We start from the raw sequence: 20,855 nt of genomic DNA on the forward strand, positions 1-20,855 counted from the left end.
TGTCAGCTGATGACTGAGGTGATGCTTATCCACCTGTTTTCCCGAAACGCTGATATGAATACTTATGTAATTTAATATCGTGAAACGTTTCAGATCATGTGCCATTTTACTACATCTGTTTCTCCTTTGACCATTTGTTTGTGTTACCCCCTTTTTCCTAGACCAGCCAACTTGTTGTTGGACAGGAGCAGTGCTGAAGTTCCCTCGGTGGGGACGATGGGTGACTGGATGGATGCCATGAGGACCTTGCCTTGCAAAGAGGCCTTCTCTGGGGTCAGCTACAGCTCCTGTGACACCCTGGCCAAGACCTCTACAGAGTAAGATTACAGCACAGAGACAAACATTTGATCTGTACCTCATTAGTGTTCACAAAGTGACAATGCCAAAACCCAGCTCCAGGGACTTCAAGAGCCTTTTTGGTGGAAAGTCTTGTCTTGGTATGAGTCTGTGAAACGAGTTTTGTGTTTATTAAGTGCTGAAAAAAAAAACAACTACAGAGAGAATTTCTACAGATGTTCCATTGATATTTGTGGTAAAATGACACAAGAGCCAGTCTAAATTCAGTTCAGACAGATGTTGTTATCCATTTACCATAATTTATTTGAGATGGGATTAAAAAAATATAGGTTGTGACATCATTCCCAAATTATCACATGAATTATGTCATTATCCAATAATGATGGGATTATTTTTTATTTGCTAGACTTTAGTGAAATCCTTTAACTGTGTATCTGCCAACAGATACACTCCTACGACAGTTACTCAATGACAACTCTGATACAAATAGTTGCCTCCCTGTTGTGCCCATTGAAATAATAGATTTGAAAAGGCAAAGGGGCAAAATGACCAGCACCCATGCAAGTATTGCATTTTGGCTAATCCATTACTCTTTTTTTTTTTTCCTTCAAGAAAATGACTTGTCTCTTTCCTGTGCCTCTTTTGCCTCTTGCTGAGTTGCTGTTCTGCTGTTTAATTAATGTAAAATGTGACACAGTAAATAATCAAACTTCTATAGTCATTGAGATAAAAGAAGCCGCTCCCTGTGGTCACAGCAACAATGGGGGTAAACGAGGAGTGGTGGTGATTACTGGTACTATTGGGTACAACCTAATAGCTTGTAAAAAAAAAAAAAAAAAAAAAAAGTCATTAGTGTTGGACTAACATGTTAGATAGAAGCACTTTGTAAGAAATCACATGATGATGAGTAGTATATTTTGATTAGGTCCTTTGTTTCTGGCTTTTTAGGCTTGACTTTCTCATATTATTCCCAATACTCAACTCCCTTTTTTCTCCTCTAATTATTTATTTCATCCTAAAAGTTGGAAAAATACACTTTATTGCCATCTAAAGCAATTTTTAAAAATCAAATTTAATCAATTGAGTTGGTTAAACAATGACAATTTCTTTCCTGTCATGAAATTCAGAAGTGGGTGGAAATCCAGAGGGTGTACTGACAAACAATAAACCGCAGACAAACTGCCTGAGAATAATCTCACACAGGGATAAAAAAAAAATTGCATCGGTCCACAAAGCTTTTCCTGTTGGTAAATGCCTAATTGGATCAGTGCTGTATTAATCCACTGAAGACTCCGTCTAAGACACCCAAGCTCAGCTACAAGCCTAACAGCCTTGGCTAAGGCTATGTATTGCTCAATATAGATTGCTCTATTGATTTGTACAGTCTTAATCTAGTCCTTGACATTCAGCACAAGGCTTGGCGATGCTCTGACCTTAGATGAACAGTCATACTTGTGCACAGTGTGCTGACTCATCTGCTGCAGTAATTGATTAATCCTTTTTCGACGATGGGAAGGACTGATGAGAAATACTGTCTCCTTTGGAATAGTATATTTTCCATCTGTGACATGCAGTGCAAATATTTTATCGACAACATGGGAAAAACTCCACCTAAACTACAAGGCAATAGATATAATATACAGATGTGTAAAAACGTGTTTGTACCACTGGCAAAAATGTAAAATAAATTGTATACGACAATAGGGTATTATTATGCAAAAAAAAAACATTAAATCAGGACTTGAGTTGGTTTATTCAGTGGAAATTGCTTGTTATGAAATTATTGTTCTTATAAAAAAATAGTGATAGCACAATTAATGGTACTCCCGCTGTCAGCACTGTACAACACCCTTTTGCCAATAGAACAGCTATTGTCTATGTTTCTGCTTTACTATTCCACAGAAAGAGTGAATTTTGGTTATATATCTTTTTACAATCTGTCTTAATAATCCATATTCCTGGCTCATGTTTTATACCCCTCAGTTTTTTTCTTATATTTAATAGAATTTAGGTTCGGGAGTTGAAAGGGGCATGTAAGAAGACAGCTTTTTTTTTTTTTTTTTTGTCTGGCAAACCATATCTGTGTTGATTCTACCACATATTTTGGATTATCATCCTGCCAAAAGACCCACAGATGAAATATTTTCTCTCAGAGGTCACTGGATTTGTATGGCAAAGGTATTGTGAAGAGTCATAAGGCCAGGATTTCTAGCAAGGTTTCAAGATCATTAGGAGGAGAAAAAAGCTCACTTGATGTGTGTGTTTCCAAAAATGTCAGACTGATCTGAGCAAATCACAAAGCTCTGTTTAAAGTCCCAGGAAGTTTTTGCATACAATACGTTATTTATTTAATGGAAGGACAGAAACGTTTTTTTTTGTTTGTTTGTTTTTTTCATAATATCACTCGTGAAGATTTGGTTAACATGTAGCATCTAATGGGTTTTCTGGACACTTGATGACCCAAGCTCCTACTCTTTTCTGCAGTTTTGTAACAGTGAGCTCTGGTCAGCTTTTACCTCTCCATGATCCTGCTTTCTATGCATGATGGCAAGATAAATATGAGTCCTCATCCAGCCTAGTTGCCAGTGGCTAAAACAAGTGGCCTTCTGTGTCAGGTCAACAACACTGTGTCTGCTGTGGATTACATCTGGCTCCTAGGAACTACCATCTCTCCGGACATGAGGTGGCCACTACGTACGGACACTGTTCAGAACAAGGCCCAGTAGAGAATGTACTTAGCAACGTACCATAGCAGCTGCTGGACATTTTCTACACTGGCATTGTTCAGTCATTTATGTGCAAATCCATCATTGTGGGGTTTGACTGACCTACAAAACGAGACATGTTCAAACTAAAATGAGCAATGACGTCTGCTGAGAGGATAACCGGGATTGATCTTTTCTCCATACAGTAGTTATATTTATGTCTATGGTCCGGAAAAAAAGCAGTTAACATGTCTGCAGACCCCACACATCCTGCACACAAACTATTCAGACTTTTACTTCAAGGTTTGTGCTACAGACTGCTATTTAAAAAAAACAACCACCACAGTGACATTTTCTTTCCCCTGAATGTCACTGTGATGAACTGTCAGAGTACCCAGATGGATACAATGCAGCTTTCCACCAATCTCACCATGTTTTCCATTTTTTGTAAAAATAAGTATGTATACATATTTACAAAACAAAATTCTTCTATTTCACTTTTTCTACATATGTATACTTAAAATGTTTTCGAGACAAAGCATAACCGAAGTCAAATTCCTTGTTTTTGTGCAAAAACGTAGCGATTAAAACTAATTCTGAGGTCAATGTTGGGAAACAGAAAGTCATGAATTACTAAGAAATATTTCTGGAAGCCTTGATTAGTTACAAAATTAAAGTCTAAATTTATTTCATTCTTGTTTTATGGAGATTGTTAGGAGCACCAACATTTTGCAACCAGTAATGTTGAAAATTTGTTTTTGTTATCTTTATTTCTTCCTGCTTTTTTCTTTTTTTTTACAATATTTGAAATGTAAGACCATGCCGACACAATAAAAAGTTATTAATTTTAAGGCTTTTAAAAACTATTTCCCAGGGATGTCTTAAGACACTGCATGACGTCGGGATCTGCATAAATACAATGAGTTTATTCCATTTGAATTAATTCAAGAATGTCGACTTAAAGGGTATTTATTAAATACACATTGACCACAGAGAACATAATAGTAATTCACTCACTACAAGTAAATAAAAAACATTCCAGTAATCTCAAGTGTTGAATTCCATCCAGGACATATACTGTACCAACTCTTGATTTAATCTTGTTATAACATGTTGATGGGCTTGGCTGTTTCTCAGTAGAGTGGTTCTGACGGAGGTCCACGTCACACCAGCCACATGCCCAGATTGGGAGCCATCCATGGGAATCACCACCCTCTAACGCCCAACTCCTCTCCACCCTATACAGGCTCTGGATGGTGGGTTAAGGACCAAAGCCCAGGCCCTGCCTGAAACCAAAACTTTACTTCCAGAGCTGCTGCTGGGCTTCCACTCACAACTAGTAATCTAACAATGGCTGAAATTGTTTGTTGTAGTTTTGCAATAATTATGTATGCAACTCAGCTGCTTCTACTAATGCGATGCCATAATCTGGAAGAAAGTGACTACTTTACATGTGTCAATGCTGTGTGTGTGTATTGTAGTCACAGTGATGGTATTGTTTGTATTGTTATCATAATTTGTGTATTTTAAAAGCTGTTATCACTCACTTCAGAGTTAGCTGAAAACAATTAACGTTTTTTTTTTTTCAGATTTATTCCACTTAACACACCTAACAATTAGAATCTAAATGTCTTAAACTTTCTTTAAAACAAATGCTTTTTTCTTGAATGCATGTGCAGTGAGAGATTGTCTAAGGGCTTGTGAAAGTATTAACAAGATGCCTCATCCATGTTATTAAATTTCACAATTGTCATGTTCACAGTCTCCTACAGTAAGTAAGTCATTCCCTTTGAGTATTTCACATTTTGTCACACCACAAACAATGTATTTAGTGGGATATTGTGTCTAGCTCAACAGAAAGTGGTACATACGGACACATGGTTTTATTTTATTTTACCAATACAAATCTGAAGTGCGTGGCATGCTTTTTCATTCTGTCCTATCTACTCTGATGCCACCTGAATAAAATCTGGTTAATCATGTTGTTATCAGAACTCACCTTAGTAATAAAAAGTCATGTTGTGTGCAAGTTAGTGTCAGTATTAAATGAGTTGTCCCGTTAACACATCAGAGGCCAACAAACCAGTCAGGAATAACGGGGTCAGAGACTTTAAGTAGGGTTCAGTTATAAAACAAGATCCACAGTTTACAACAACCTACTTAGTTATTAAAAAAATAACAGACTGCGACTGCAAACCTACCCAGAAGTTGTTGTTTCACTTAAACTGGCAAGTAAAGCAATAATCAGAAGCAGCAGAAGAGACATATGGCAACTCATGCTGGAGAATCTGTTGTCAGAATAACTAATTAAGTCATGCACACAACAAACCAAGCCTTTATAGAAAAGTGGCAAGAGAAAGTTGTTGTTGTGATAAAGCTTGGGGAAGATAATGCAAGGAACGCAGGAAATATGTGAATGTGCTCTGATAAAATGAGGCAAAAATCAACTTTACCCAACATGAAATATGCTATGTGTGAATGAAAACTAACAACCCACAACAACCTCAACACACAATCCTGCACCTGATGGCAGCATCATGCTGTGGGGATGCTTTTACCCAACAGGGAAATGGGTCAGAGCAGATTGGAGAATTAATTGGATTCAAATACAAAGCAATCATTGAAAAAAAAAAAACGGCTAAAGGGTGTGACAAAATGGGAAAACGTTTGAGGGGTAAGAAGAAGTTTGCACTGCCGTGTATGCTCACGCACTTCTAGCTTTTATGTTCTCTGAGTTTGATTGTTGTTGTTTTTTTTCTCTCTCTTTCTCTCGTCATTCTTCAAACTCCAGGGATCTGAAAAAGGTTGGAGTGACGATTGCAGGACCGCAGAAGAAGATTGTGAGCAGCCTGAAAGCCCTAGAATCTCATACCAAGAATGGCCCAGTACCTGTTTAAAAAAAAAAAAAAAAAAAAAGAAAAACAAGAAATGAAAACGGCCAGAGACTTTTCTGTTAGTCTGTGTTGACACATTCTAACGCAGTGGCTACATATCTAAATAATATGGAGATGCAAACGGATGGGAAAACAGATATGCCTCATGTGATGGCTTTCACTCGTCGTTGAAAGCTTTCTAACAGACAAACGGGAAAGAGCTAAGAACCGACCTCCTACCTGCTCAACAGGCCGGCTCCCCCCCTCTCCCTACATGCCCACGTTGAGATGCCTTACTGACTAATAGAGGGGAGGAGAGAAACGGAAAGGTAAGGAGGTCAGAAAGACATGATCAGGAACGCAAACCTGGTCGCCATTGGAAAATAGGGCAGGGACTAACAAAATGCCGGAGCTGTCCTCGACTAACGCCAGCCTCTGACGGAGGCAGGAAAACAGCTGAAATGCCATGTGTAGAAGAGCATGGCAGGCAACCACAGCTGACTCGTATGTGGACTTCTCCCAGAATGATTAAGTCTGAGGCTGAGACATGAGTTGCAGCTACCTACATTCAACGCTCGGTCCAAGGCAAGGCCGAGCCCATGTGGACTCACCTAAACATTAACTGTTTTTACGCTGTAGCTCTAACATAAAGCATTTGCATTCAGTAGACATGCCGCTAAAAAGCAATAAAGTTGTATTCCATCAAATACATCCATTGTGCTCAAGCCATGGGTATGTCACATGTGTAATGTATTTAATGCTGTGCTTTGAAGGCAGAGTGGCCATAACACACTGCATACCCAGAATCTTCATTATTGTGATCATCCTTGTTCTATGTGCTAATGTTACTTATAGTACTATATCGATAAAGAGGAAACAGAGCAACGCAAATGCAAGGGAGAGCCCAAACAAGGAAAAGTGATTTGTTGGGTGCTGGTAATTTTGCCCCTCCATCCATTTCGTACGTTTGAAGTTTTGGTTGGTGGCTTTAATTAATTATAGCACTCAGCAGGAGGTTGCTTAGAGCTATTGTGGTCCGACCAGGGGTCCTAAATCTGTCAAATCTCATCAGAATTAATTGGCCAAAATGAGGATCAGTTCAAAAATAAATTGAAATACGGTGTAGTACCAGTACATGTTTTCATAAAATAAGATATGGTTAAATGTAATTATACTTGAGATTTATGCATCTGTGATTTTCGCAATTCACTTAAAAGTAAAGAGAGGGACTAAACAGCAATGCGTAGGTTAGAAATGGGGATACGATTTGGTGATGGAGTGAGCCGACCCAGAACCAAGTTGTGTTTATGAAGTGTTATTGTGATGCAGAGTTGATGCAGTGACTTTGAGATTAAGTTTCCTCTTTAGGAAAGACAAGTTTGCACCATCAATCCCTCACAAAAGCAGAGATTATTTTCTTGGTCGCGGGAAGTAAATTCACAAGGTGGTCAATCTGAAGGTGGTCAAATCTCACTTATTATAGCCATGGGAAAAGTTTAATTTGGTTTCAAATAATTTGAATACTGAAAATATATAAAACTAACTTCTAACTAATGAATCTTGTTGTTTTCCAAGCAAAAAAAAAATAGAGTGCCTCCTGTAGTTGCGCTTGATGATGGTGGAATCACCAGGGAAACACTTTTTGTTTTTTTGTTTAATGTAATAATGTGTTTCTTCTGTTTTCTTTGGAGTATACAGTCAATCATCAATTACCCCAGTCTGTCTCAATACAACAATGCCCTGATAATAATGCAATACATCCAATAGAACATTGCTTTCCGAGATACCAACCTAATATGCCAGTTTTTCATCATGGGATTTCCTAAAGGCACCTTAAAATATCTTTGTAAACGGAAGTACATATTTAACGATGCTAGTCTCCTGCTTTGATGTCACCCAGCTGGTCCCTCAGTGCAACACTTACCCAGTATTTTTGAACTGGCACTTTGGTACTTTGTGCTTTTGAACGTGTGATATTTACAATAAAGATGCTATCTTTATGCCTCTTTAAGCACTTGGTACACATTACTGTAGCACTTTGAATGACAAAGTTTTTGCCTTGGCTGTAGACTAAGCTTGATTAAAGCACAGGGGTGCTGTTGGTGCTTTTGGGAAACCCAGCCCTGTTCAGTCTGTTAGCTCTGTCTTCCTTTTACTCGTTCTACCTGTGGATGCTGCTGTTGCTGATATGTGTTTGAAATTAGCATGTACATAATGTAAAACCATCATAAAGAAAGCAACCGGCACTCCAGATCTCACTATATACGTGGCCATCCATTTTTTTGTACAAAGTTTGTATGTATAAATGATTGAATAAAATTGTGCAACATTTTTAATTAAAATTGAGGGAAAAAAATCATCTGTATATTTTATCTTACTTTGAATCATACTTGTTAGCTTTTCTACAATTAAAAAGGCAATTATGATTACATTATTTATTTGTTAACATTATACAATTCATTGATGATTTCTTTTAGCTTAGATTAAATTATGTGTCTGTGATGTCTGTGTTATGATTTTTAACAAATTTCCGAAACCTGAGACATCTGAGAGAGCAATACTGTCATGGACCCCATACAGATCCCTAATTTTATGTCTAAAGACTGACATGTGTGTCTGTGTGAGAGTTTAAGTTTGCAAATGTAGATGGCCTTGTCTACTAATGTAAAAGGGTTTGTAGTGAAAACATTTATATTTTTATAATAAATAATTCACAAAATATTTTCAAAAAAAATGAATGGTTACACAAATGCTCCTGTGCCTTATTTCACAACATCCACTCAAAAAACAACAAAAAATGCAGTGTTTTATAAAATTTAATAATTAATAACTAATGATTTACATACAAATAATGAAATTAAGGCCCCATCCCATTGTGATGAACACAAACAGACTTAGATTTCAGGCAACCAGACTTTCGCTTAGTGTCTCTGAAAATGGTTTTGACACCTGTCCAGGAGTCTTTGTCAACTCAGACGACCTGCGTCTTGTTACCTCCAGCTAAGCCTGTTTGTGGATACCTACTACTCTATTTCTGAAACAATAGGAAGATAATTCCAGTCTGGTACCATTATAGGATGTTACATGTCCTGTGAGTCATTATGTTCCCTTGCTACTAAATATCCCACTTGTAATGATTCATGTTTCTGTCATGGCTAGTCTGGGATGTGTTTTGATTTCCTGTCTCCAAATACTTCCTGCCCTCACTCTCTGTTCCTTCAGCTCAGTTGACCAACCTCTGCTCTGACTCTGACAACTGATTTTCACCTAAACTGTCCAAGTATTGTGACATTTGCCCTTCTGTGACTGGCTAGTGCCAGAATATTGACCATGTCTTTGGACTGTGCCTTTATTTGTGGAGTGTTTTCCAGCGTCTGTGAAGCCCCCAGCTAAACATTGCTCAGACTAGAGAGGAGTATTGAAGGAAGTCTACATCTAATCTGTCTCTCTCCACAATGTCAGGCTGCCCCCCTGGGTTCCCTACCACCCGCCTGTCACTGTAGCCACTGTTTTTCCATTAGGTTCTCTGTGCTGCCAGTTAGTGATGCAGTTCTTCTCACATTTATCCCCATTTGGAAAGTTCAAGTCACCAACCTGCTTCTTCTCTCACTAGAAATATGTGTAGCGATCGGTGTCCTGAATATGTTCCCTAATTACAGTTCAGTTAACCAGTTCTCTCTTGTGATGTGGCATAATTTCCAGGTCATCGGTGTAACTTGTTACATCATTGTCAATTGATGGTATATTCTGACAAAGTGTTGGTATAGTTTGGTATTGGCAACTCTGCTACAAATTATGTCAAATCACACGGTGGGATCAGCAGATGCTGCAGTGAATAGAGACCAAAGGTGGTGACTTTACTGTGGAATCAAGAGCTACAGACCTCCAAACTTAATGGGACCATCAGAGTAGCACAGCAGCATTGCATACATTGCATATAGCCCTTATGGAATGTGTTTCCATGAGCAGCTGCCTGCAAGCATTGCTTCATGAAGTGCAATGCAAACCATTGGATGCAGTAGTGTAAAGCACGCCGCCACTGTACTTTAGTGCAGTGGAGACATGTGATCTGGATTGACAACTCATGTCTACAGTTCTGCAATCCAGTTGGCGAGTCCAGGTTTTTCAGGGCCTAAGAGAACAGCAAATGTTTAACTAGATTGTGTCAACTTTTGTGCAATAGAAGTTGTGTGGTGCTTTTTATTAAGGAGTTGGCTAGGCTGCTTAGTTTGAGTGTAAGGAATTCCTAATTACTGTTGATTGGTGTGTTGCCGCACAGATACCCTCCATGAAGAACGGTCAGTTGATGCTATGAAAACAATCCTAAACCTTCTAGACAGCCTTCCCACAAAAATGTAAGATGTTGTAGCAGTAAATAGCGGACCAAGACCTTATACAAGCCCTTAACAATAAAAATGGGATGCTATTAAAGTCATATGTGTAAATGAAAGTGACTCAATATTTTTTGTAATGTACAATTGATGTGCACTGCCCCATGTTTGAAGCACAATGGAACACCCTAGTGTGCAGTGCTTTGCACAGACAAGCCCTTCTCGCACAAGACTAGTGCTCTTTACAGGAAGGGTCAAAAAGCAGACTACTTGCTAAAGAGACGGAGGGGGCGCTCCCGAAGACCTCTGAGGTGCCATCAGCCACTTTCTATGGTGTGGTCTGTTGGAGAAGCAGATTATCTACATCTTAAAGAAAGTGAGGACTGCTGCACTGCAAAAAGAGAGCTAAAAATAAGAACAATTTTCTTGAAATTAATGTATTTGCCCTTGATTTGAGCAGGTAAAAAAGATTATTTGCCAATGGAATGAGTATTTTTACCCCTAAAATAAGATAATTAGAAATCCTGCACTTGAAATAAGGTGATGGAGATGAATTGTTCCTATTTTAAGTGCAGAAATCTTATTCCATTGGCAAATAGTCCTATTCATCTGCTCAAATCAAGGAAAAATACTTTAATTTCAAGAAAAAAATTCTTATTTTTAGGTCTATTTTTGCAGTGTGTATCCTAATGCACAAAGGAGCGTTTTCAGCAATGCTTCCTCCCAGCAGCTGGTATACTTTATGACAATCACAACTCCCAACAAACTCAATAAGTGTTTACATCCCTGCTTTTTGGTGAACAGTTTTTTTTTTTTTTTCAATTATTGTAACTAGTCGGTTTTTGATGTACAAATATACATGCATGTTTTTTTAAAATCACCCTAAACAGTTGCACATTTCTTTAAACCTGAGTATTCAGTTTTTAATACTTTTACAGAAGTATTCTTATGTCGTGAGGTTGCCCTTCATGTACAGTCTTTTGTTCATATTTTCTTTTCATTTTATCTTTGTGTATCTGCATGCTTCCACTAGCTTTTGCTGCTGGTGCACCAGAATTCCCCCCCCCTGTGGGACAGTAAAAGATATTTCTATTGTATATTTTTTTGCAACTGATAAGATTATGGAAACGGTGATGACCTTTGCTCTGTCACAGAAAGGCTGAAATTTACAGAAACCTTCATACATGGGTAAATCCCACTGATCACGAGAAAACATAACCTGGCATAATACAGAGCAAAATTTGTTTTCAGTTTAGTCCAAAGTAAAACGAGGAAGGTATCCGTCTTTTATATGATGTTTTTTCGATATATGGCGATCCCTGGGGTATACTAAAATCCAGCATTTTTCCCCCAGATCTAAGTCTCTTATAGTTAACATTTTTTTCAGTTTCATATACATTAATTTTCCATTATAAAGGACAACAAGCCATCAATGTGCCAAGAATAAAAGTACTGGTCAATATTAAGGTCAATATTAATTTTCCACATTCAAATAGATTTTATAAATCAACTCTTATTTGTTTCATTGGTACTGCATGCACAACATGAGGAAGAAAGGCTTTGATCTTTCTCTTTTGTCTTTGTTCTTGAATTTGATATACAAGAATGTAAACGCCGACAGCACCGGCTGCTTGACATGTATTTATGTTTTTATTCCTTACAAACAATGATGGTGGGCTTACATATGCTTCCTCTTGAAGATCTGGGTGAGGTATCCATTAAAACAGGTCTCGTGATTCAACACTTTCCCATACTAATTTGTAGAGACTTTTGCCAACTCTTGTGCTTTACACCAACGTTGATGTGAAAGTCTTTTACAGATTTTGCCTTGGACCTATTTAAATCTTAAACAAAGCTTTTGCCTGGTTTATGGCCTGTTTTCTTGCATTTAGATTGCCCCCTATAGAGGCAGTAGTGTCTGTTTCTGGTTTCTTGTGGAAGGTTAGGAGAGTTGTAGCCTTTCTTCAGTACTCCAATGGCTACAGCAGTAGTCTACCCTCCAGTCAGACTACCAGTCCATCACATCATTTCTATGCACTACGCATAGAAAAGCAACAGTGAGAGCCATACAAACATATTTAAACCTGAGGGTGTTTTAGAGTCATTACTTAACCTAACATGCATGACCTTGGAGGAAGCTGGAGAAACCAGAGAAATGCTTCCATAGTGAGAGACTCCGCACAGAACTACTGATGTAAGACTGACCCCAGGCTTACATTGAATGGGGTGCAGGTGGCGGTCCTGATCCAACTCCGGTTTTCCGCAAACCCCGACTCACACTGCTCCTAGGCCAGCTGCAGCTCCAGTTTCAGAAAAGGCACTGGTGAGAACGGAAGTTCGTGTGGTCCTTTCTGTTCCTAGCCCTCATAAATGATTAAAAAACAGCCAGGGTTTTCATTTTGTTAGGGCATGTTATCCATGCACTTAAATATCCTATTTCATCCCCCAAAAAGCCCCTCTGTTTCCTCATGTTTCTGCATCGCCGTTTTGTTTGCACTAGTCAAGCTAGTAAGTTGGTGCGGTGATTTTATTCTGAAATTCACCGGAACTTTATCCTGTCTAGCGCCTGAAATGTTTTGTTTAGCTCATAAAATTCAGGAGCTTGATCCAGTAACCGCTGCGGCGTCCGGTCAAACTTCCTTCTAGCGGAACTTGTCACAGCGCTACACGGCTTTGAAAACCGGACCCGCAACCGAATGCAACTGAGATGACTTGACACACTGATTTTTAATTATCTGATTTTTAATTATCTTCCTTGCAGCGCCGCAACCGGATCTGCACCTCATTCAATGTGAGCCTGGAGATAGGGGTCACAGCCACCATGTCACTGTGCAGCCCTATGCTATTTCAATGTTTTTTAGGATAATGTTTTAAAATGCTTGCACTTTACCTCTATGCAGAACTGTGTTTGACTTGGCAGAGTAAAAAAAAACACCACATCTAGATTTTATGGGCTGGAGTCTTATCAGTTTGAGCCACTCGCTCAAGGCACTGACTCAGCGATGCCTGAAGCCGGTGCTGCCGAGGCAGTGAAAGACATGATGGCTCCAGTTCGATCGAAAGTATAAAGAATTAAACGATTGTCTTTGAACACTGTGATCAATTCTGGCGACGCTCAAAATTCCAACTCCTGGCTCACTATGTGGTTGTGTGTCTGACTGAGTTGCTTTTATACCTGAACGCAGGGCTATGATGATGAAAGCATGTACCGGGAACAAAAGCATGTACTGTTTACACTAATGGAAAACTTCAACTGCAATGGCCACCCTTCAACCCTAAGTGGGCAGTTTTAAGACACGAAAATTCACATGAAAAGACAAAAATAAATTGCACCCTTAGGCCCAGTTTAAAGTTTCTCTGCAAGAAAAAAAAAGTTGATTTTGGGTGAGTTACACTTGAAATTGAATTTTATGGTGTGTTATCAAGATAGGAAAAGAGCAGCAAGGTAGGTTTCCAGAGTTTCCTTTTTTCACCTCCGGAATATCGCCAAAATTAGAAACATTCTGTCCAGGAGTGATGCTGAAAAACTAGTCCATGCATTTGTTACTTCAAGGCTGGACTATTGTAATTCTTTACTATCAGGAAGTCCACAAAATGCAGTTCGAAGTCTTCAGCTGATTCAAAATGCTGCGGCAAGAGTTCTGATGAAAATCAACAAGAGGGATCATATGTCTCCAATTTTAGCTTCCCTTCATTGGCTTCCTGTTAAATCAAGAATAGAATTTAAAATTCTCCTTCTAACGTATAAAGCCCTTAATAATCAAGCTCCATCATATATCAGAGCTCTGATTACCCCGTATGTTCCTAACAGAGCACTTCGCTCTCAGACTGCAGGTCTGCTGGTGGTTCCTAGAGTCTCTAAAAGTAGAATGGGAGGCAGATCCTTTAGCTATCAGGCTCCTCTCCTGTGGAACCAACTCCCAGTTTTGGTCCGTGAGGCAGACACCCTATCTATTTTTAAGACTAATGTTAAAACTTTCCTTTTTGACAAAGCTTATAGTTAGAGTGGCTCATACCCTGAGCTATCTCTATAGTTGTGCTGTGATAGGCCTAGGCTGCTGGAGGACATCAGGGTCTAATTTTCTCACTCTACTGCTTTCTACTGTTCTCCAGTTTTGCATTGTATTACATTGAAATGACTGTTGTCATTTCAGCTTTTAACTTTTTGCTCTCTCTCTTTTTCTTCATAGTAGGTACACCTGGTCTGGCGTTCTGTTAACTGTGACATCATCCAGAGAAGACGGCTCACCCGCTACTACCATCTAATGTAGAACAGATTACTAGATCAATGTGTGCTTCTGTGCTTTTTTGTTTCTCTTGTTGTGTCTCTGTTCTGTCTTCTGTAACCCCAGTCAGTCGAGGCAGATGACCGTTCATACTGAGCCCGGTTCTGCCGGAGGTTTTTCCTTCCCGTTAATCGGTGGTTTTTCTTCCCACTGTCGCTTCATGCTTGCTCAGTATGAGGGATTGCAGCAAAGCCATGTACAATGCAGATGACTCTTCCTGTGGCTCTACGCTTCCCCAGGAGTGAATGCTGCTTGTCGGGACTTTGATGCAATCAACTGGTTTCCTTATATAGGACATTTTTGACCAATCTGTATAATCTGACCCAATCTGTATAATATGATTGAACTTGACTTTGTAAAGTGCCTTGAGATGACATGTTTCATGATTTGGCGCTATATAAATAAAATTGAATTGAATTGAATTAAATGTTTCTCATTAGCTGTTTAGCCATTGCTATACATGCTTTAACTAATTTGAGCGTAGGTATGTTTTAATTCATAATTTAGATATTGTTTGTTTATATTTAATGATACAATTAAGCATGTGTGGAAATGATAAAACATAATGTTTGATTGTAAAATATAATTTCACAATCAAACATTGTGAAACAGTTTACTATCTTCCCATTGGGTTTCTTTAGTACATATTATGCCACTACTCTTCTACCTCTAGAAGAGGTTTTTCTTTTTTTCAGAATTATTTTACATCTGCTCCAACTTAAGCCTCTGTTGCCAATCCTTCCCACTCTTCTTCTTGTTTCCCTGTCTGAATCTAATAAAGCATTTTGTTTCCGATCATCCACGGTTAAAGTTGATTTGTTGTCTGACTTTAAAGTAGATTATCTTTGCTTTCTCTGTTTTTTTTCTCTTACGTGGGGGAGGCAAGATGTTAGTGAGGGAAAGGGTGCTGATGACTCAGCCTGATGTCCAAATGCTGACACTTACCAGATGTTCTGAGGCAGATGTGCCCAGAGAAAATAAAAAAGAAGGGAAAAAAGTAGTACTAGCCCTCTCAAGTCAGAAAACAATGAAGACAGTATGTTTACCTCCACCAATTTTGGTTTGTTTTCATGTATAAGACCTCACGGCACTGAAACCACCAGCGAGATAGGAAACACAGAGGGCTAGCTGAAGGGGGTGAGTCCAGGGAAAGTGAAAAATGACGCTAGAGATGTGATGCATGTTGTAGATGTTAAGAACTTTTAAACAAATGTTTTCTCTGAGTAATTTAGATTGAGCTAGTGCTATGTTTTTGCCTCACACTCTTAATGTGCCTGCAGAAACAGAGAACATCATTTCATTTGGCATAATTAGAGGAACATGGGTACATGGGCAAGACAACAAAAGTGTTTTGCAATATGGACTTGAGCATATACGTTGCTTAAAAAAATTAAAGAACTGTTTAATTAGAGTACAATCTCAAGTCAGTTAAACTGCTCGTAATATTCATTCGATCAATTTAGTAGTAATGGGGGTTATAAATCATTGTCAGCTGTTTTGGTATCAATAAAGCTAACAACAGGATCACTAAAGGCGCAACAATCAGACGACCCCAATGACGACCCCCCCCCCTCGTGCTAAGATATTCGGGCAGTTCTTGGTGGATGAAGGAACTGATACCATTGACTGGCCTCCATGCTCACCTGAACTAAATCCAATGGAACACCTCTGTTTAGGTACATCCGATGCCACCAGGGTCCACCTCAGACTGTCCAGAAACTCAGTGTTGTCCTGGTCAAGATGTGGGAGGAGATACCCCTTGACAGCATCCATCATCTAAAGATGCCTCAAAGTTTTCAGGCATACTTACAAGCAGGTAGCTGCAATGACATTTCAGTAAATTGAAAGCATACCTGCAGCATCACTTTTCCAGTTTCACCTTCTCTGTGACTTTGAATTAAGCCCTGTGTGGGTTAATAATTTTCTTTTTCATTAAATAATAAGGAGACCTTATGTTCCCAACACATTACTCATTTCAAATCAGTATGGAACATAACAAATAGTACAAAGCTTTTTTAGATTTGTATTTGTAAAAAATAATCCCATTCCCGTTCAACTTCACAATTATGCAATAATTTGGGTTGGTTAGTTAAATAAAGTTTCAATAAAACACACTGATGTTTGTGATAATTAAGTAAAACACTGTGGAAAAGTTGCAGGAGTGGGATTTTTTTGTCTTTTTGAAAAGCACTAGAGCTCAGATATTACACATCCCATTGCAGTTCTTGATATCAGTTTGCTTTGCATAAGTGAAAAAATCTCAGGTTCCTCATGGCAAACTTGATAATGTTTTCTGTTGATTGGAGCCCAGTATTTTTATTAGTAAAGCAAAACAAATTGTATCCTCCTTGAGTATATTATTGAAAATGTGTACATATTTTAAATACAATGACAGAAATGAATCTTTAAAAAACAAGCTATGCAGACAAGCAGCTGCTTACATTAACTCCTCCCTGTGAAGATCCATCTCCTCCCTTTGAAGCATACTCTGTGGTCTCTTCCATCTATCTCCCTGCTCTTTCCTTTAGGTTTCCAGTAAAAACTGGCCCCAAGCTGTGTGCAGCTGCCGCTCATGGCTTGATGACAAACTTCTGATGCTTCATTCAGCTAGTGCTCTCGCCTGCTGTGAGGATGTCAGTCTTGTAAAATCACTTCCTGGGTATAGAGTTCACTGAAAAAGGTCCAAGATGTCATGCGTTAATTATCTGTGAAACAACCATGTTTGTCTTGCTGCAGCAGCAAATTGTGGAAGAAGGATTCTGTCCCGCAAGTGTGGTGCAGAGTACAAGAGCAAACACAAGTAATCTCCTTGTGCACATTGTGGAAAGCACTAACCTGTCATAGTGCTGCAACCTGTACAGTACTGTAAACATGTGAAAACAAATAAGACAGTCTGCTTTTGACTTTGTGCACTATGAATTCTTTATAGACATACATGTAGTTGATTTATTCTTGGGTGTAATGTCCTGTGCAATAAAAAAAAAATCAGATCCATGTTCCAAGACTGTGGGACTCAGACATCTGCCAGTTTGGCAAATTATGGCAGTACAATAAAAGAAACATGACAAAAAAGGTAATATGCTAAAGATAAACAAATGGAAAAATTATTTCGGGGAGTAACAAAGACAAAAACGAGACCAAGATTTCAAGCTTCATCAACCTTAACTAATAAACATAAAAACTAACAGAAATATGCATGATCCAAGGAACCTACAAACTAATATAATTAAACAATATGGGGTCATGACAGCTGCTATGTATACTTGTATACCTGCTTTACCCTTTTCTGCACATATAAACTTTCTTTACATTCCTGACAAATATTACATTTTTGATCAGTTTCTGTTTATTTTATATTTTCTTTTATAATTTAAATTATTATATATTGCACATACATTGATAATCTATCTCTTCTGTCTTCTGTTACTCGGAGCCTTGCAACAAAATTTTGTTCAAATGTGCATTGTGAATGTGTAGTTGAATGACAGTAAAGTCTAAGAAGTCTGTATATGATGCATGTATTAATTTATTCACCAGTTTATATGATAAGAACTGTAAGCTAACAGAAATCCGAGGCGATATCACAACAACAAAAAATGCTATTAAACCTTGGATGTCAAAAAGGATAAAAAATGCAAGACAGACAGATAGATAGCTCATGATCATGATTACCTTACTTATACAATGATACAACAACTTTAAGGAGCACTGTGGAAGTTTTGGCCAAAGTATTAGCTTAATTTTAGATATATTAAATTATTTTCCAGGTCAATATACCGTGTGAGTGAGGTAGGTATATATACACAGTAAGATGCATTAGGTTGACATTAGGTTGACATTATTAAAAAAGAGTATGCAAACTCGTTGCCTAAAAGAATTGTGTGTAAGTGTACATATTAATTTTGCACAACTCTAAGAACTCAATAATTTTGAGTAGACTTAGTAAGCTCTTTTTGGGGAATCAGCTGTTGGAGTTTATCTGCTTGCAGGGGGCATCCTGTCTGGATCCTAAGCTATTTTTCATATTTCCTTATTATGTTTCCATGTTGTTAATCATCCAAGTCTGCATTTGCAATTAGACAAGATTCAATCAATCAGCCAAGGGTAAGATAACCAGAGATCAAAGAGAAATAAAAAAAGAGCCTAAACACAAAGAAATTAAGTAAGATGGCAAAACCCTAATAGCAAAAATGAACAATAGAATATGGCAAGTGCTATTAGAACACAAACAAAAAAGGAATACCAAAAACATGGACACAAAAGGAAACCAAAGCCCAAACACCCATATAACATGACATTTATTGCTCTTTAGATCACTGATGAAAAGTAAACTAATTTATAAGCTGCAGCAGAGCAGATAGAGAGTTCAGGGTGTTCAGACTGCAATCATGTAAAAGTCCCTAAAGAGTTGGAGCTCATCGGCAAAGAAGAATCAAATTCAAAAAAATAAAATAAAAAGATTAACAATTACAATCTATATATAATTTTAAAGTACATTAAAAACGAAAAATCATGGACCAAAGATCAGCACATTATGAGACCAAGTGAAAATATTAGACATAAAACAGTATACAACACAAAAGCCTTGCAAAAAACAAACAAAAAAAAAAAACAGAATTAATGTTGTGTTGAATGCCAGGTAAAAAAGGATAATTTAAAATAAGACAGTAAAGGAGCCTGCCTGATTCAGAGGCAATCCATTCCACAGGGACACCAACTGCAAAAACCCAATCACCTCTAAGCTTCGACCTTGTCTTTGGAATGGCCAAGAGCAGCTGGTCAGCTGACCTAAGCGACCATGAAGGAGAGTACGGGTGAAACAAGTATGAGAGATTGGGTGGAGCAAGGCCATAAAAATAAATTCTGCAGCACACAGGGAGCTAGTGAAGAGCAGCCAACACAGGAGTGACATGTTCTCTCCTGTGTGATTGAGTTAGAAGACAAACAGCTGGATTTTAGACAAGCTCAAAGAGAGCGAGCACAGCCTGTCTGACCCCGAAATACAGAACCTTACAATGATCAAGAGATGCTGTAAAAAAGGCAGGAATATTTTTTTTTCTTCAAGATTTGACGCTCAGATCGGTGATAGTGGATTACAACTATGGTGTCAAGATTCACACAGTGGGTGTCACAAAGGCAACTTGGTGGAATACCATGACCTCAGTCATTTTATCGGTGTAGCTCAAAAAATGTCAACGCCATCATAGCTGTGATTTCATTTAGGCATTCTGATATAGGATGGCAGGAGTGAGAATCATATTTTTTCAAAGAAAAGTAGACTCGACAGTTATCAACATAACAATAAAATGAAATTCAAAATTTTCTCAAACTGGAACCAAAGGATAGCAGCATAACAAAGAGAAACAAAGGGGTACTAGAACAGACCCATGAGCCAAAACACAATGTAGATAACACAAACTCATTCATACCGACACAAAAAGTTCTGTTACAGAAAAAAAACTGATTTCCAATATGCCAAAAAAATTCAAACTTTAAGAAAAAATTTGTTATATTGCTTTATCTTTTGAACGTGGCTTGTCTTGTTTTTTTTCTATTAGAAGCAGACTTGGTAGATCAAAAATAGTTTTATGTTTAAATCTACAAGGGATGTAAAAAAAATTTGTTTTACCCGTGACTAAGGTTCTTACAAGAAAGAAAATAGAAACAAATAAGTTTACTTGAAATATGATATTTATGAGAGATAAAATGTGTTGACTTGAATTGAAAAAAAAATTAATGGTGTCTTCTAAGTTGTTCACACTGCATTTACACATGTAACTAATCCTCAAGAGGCAGAGGGGAAAGTGAGCAATACTTGTAGAAAAAGGACATTCTTTTATGGTTTGTTGAAAGGAATGGCTCCATAATACCTGACTATTTTCAAAGAACTGTCAATCCCATCTCTCAATGTTCACAACATTAAGCTTGATAGTTAAGCCTATCAATATATTTAAGCTCGACAGGCCTTATCTTGATAGTTTTAATGATTCATGGTTGTAATGGACCCAAACGCAGAGAGGACGATTGGACGACTATGATCAAAATAGATTTTTATTTGTCAAAACTCAGGAACAAACAAGAGACCAAGCTAATAGCAAGAGCAGGGGTTCCTTTCTTTTTTTTTTTTTTTTTTTTTTTTTTTTTTTAGTGTTAGGGGTTCTGACACTAACTGATTTTAAACTGACAACAATTTATATTGGGTAGGCTGATTAGCTGGATGGTGTACAGGTGAGTAAATTAACAGATGAGGGACAGCTGTGGGAGAGCAGGGTGCAGAGTTGCCGGAGGTAAAAGTAAATGACACAAGATGCGGTTATAAGATATGAAATGTAAATACTCCACACAGGGTGAGGTTTAGGATAA

The 20,855-nt window shown here is 38.0% G+C and overlaps 1 protein-coding gene across 8 annotated transcripts in view; it reads left to right on the plus strand.

The window, feature by feature from the left end:
• The window catches only part of epha3 (eph receptor A3), a 128,570-nt gene extending 121,109 nt beyond the window's left edge, over positions 1-7,461 (plus strand). For 6 of the 8 annotated variants that reach the window (XM_021323737.2, XM_012876836.3, XM_012876837.3 and 3 more), the window contains 2 exons: positions 162-317; positions 5,794-7,461. In XM_021323737.2, coding sequence (XP_021179412.1) covers positions 162-317; positions 5,794-5,899 — 262 coding nt within the window. In that variant the 3' untranslated portion in view covers positions 5,900-7,461. Of the gene's footprint in view, positions 1-161; positions 318-4,139; positions 4,259-5,793 lie in introns of all 8 variants that reach the window. The other 2 variants (XM_021323736.2, XM_036139513.1) reach the window with 2 other exon arrangements.
• The last annotated feature ends 13,394 nt before the right edge of the window (positions 7,462-20,855 follow it).

This window comes from Fundulus heteroclitus, chromosome 7, assembly GCF_011125445.2.
Source record: "Fundulus heteroclitus isolate FHET01 chromosome 7, MU-UCD_Fhet_4.1, whole genome shotgun sequence".
NCBI classification, from domain to species: domain Eukaryota; kingdom Metazoa; phylum Chordata; class Actinopteri; order Cyprinodontiformes; family Fundulidae; genus Fundulus; species Fundulus heteroclitus.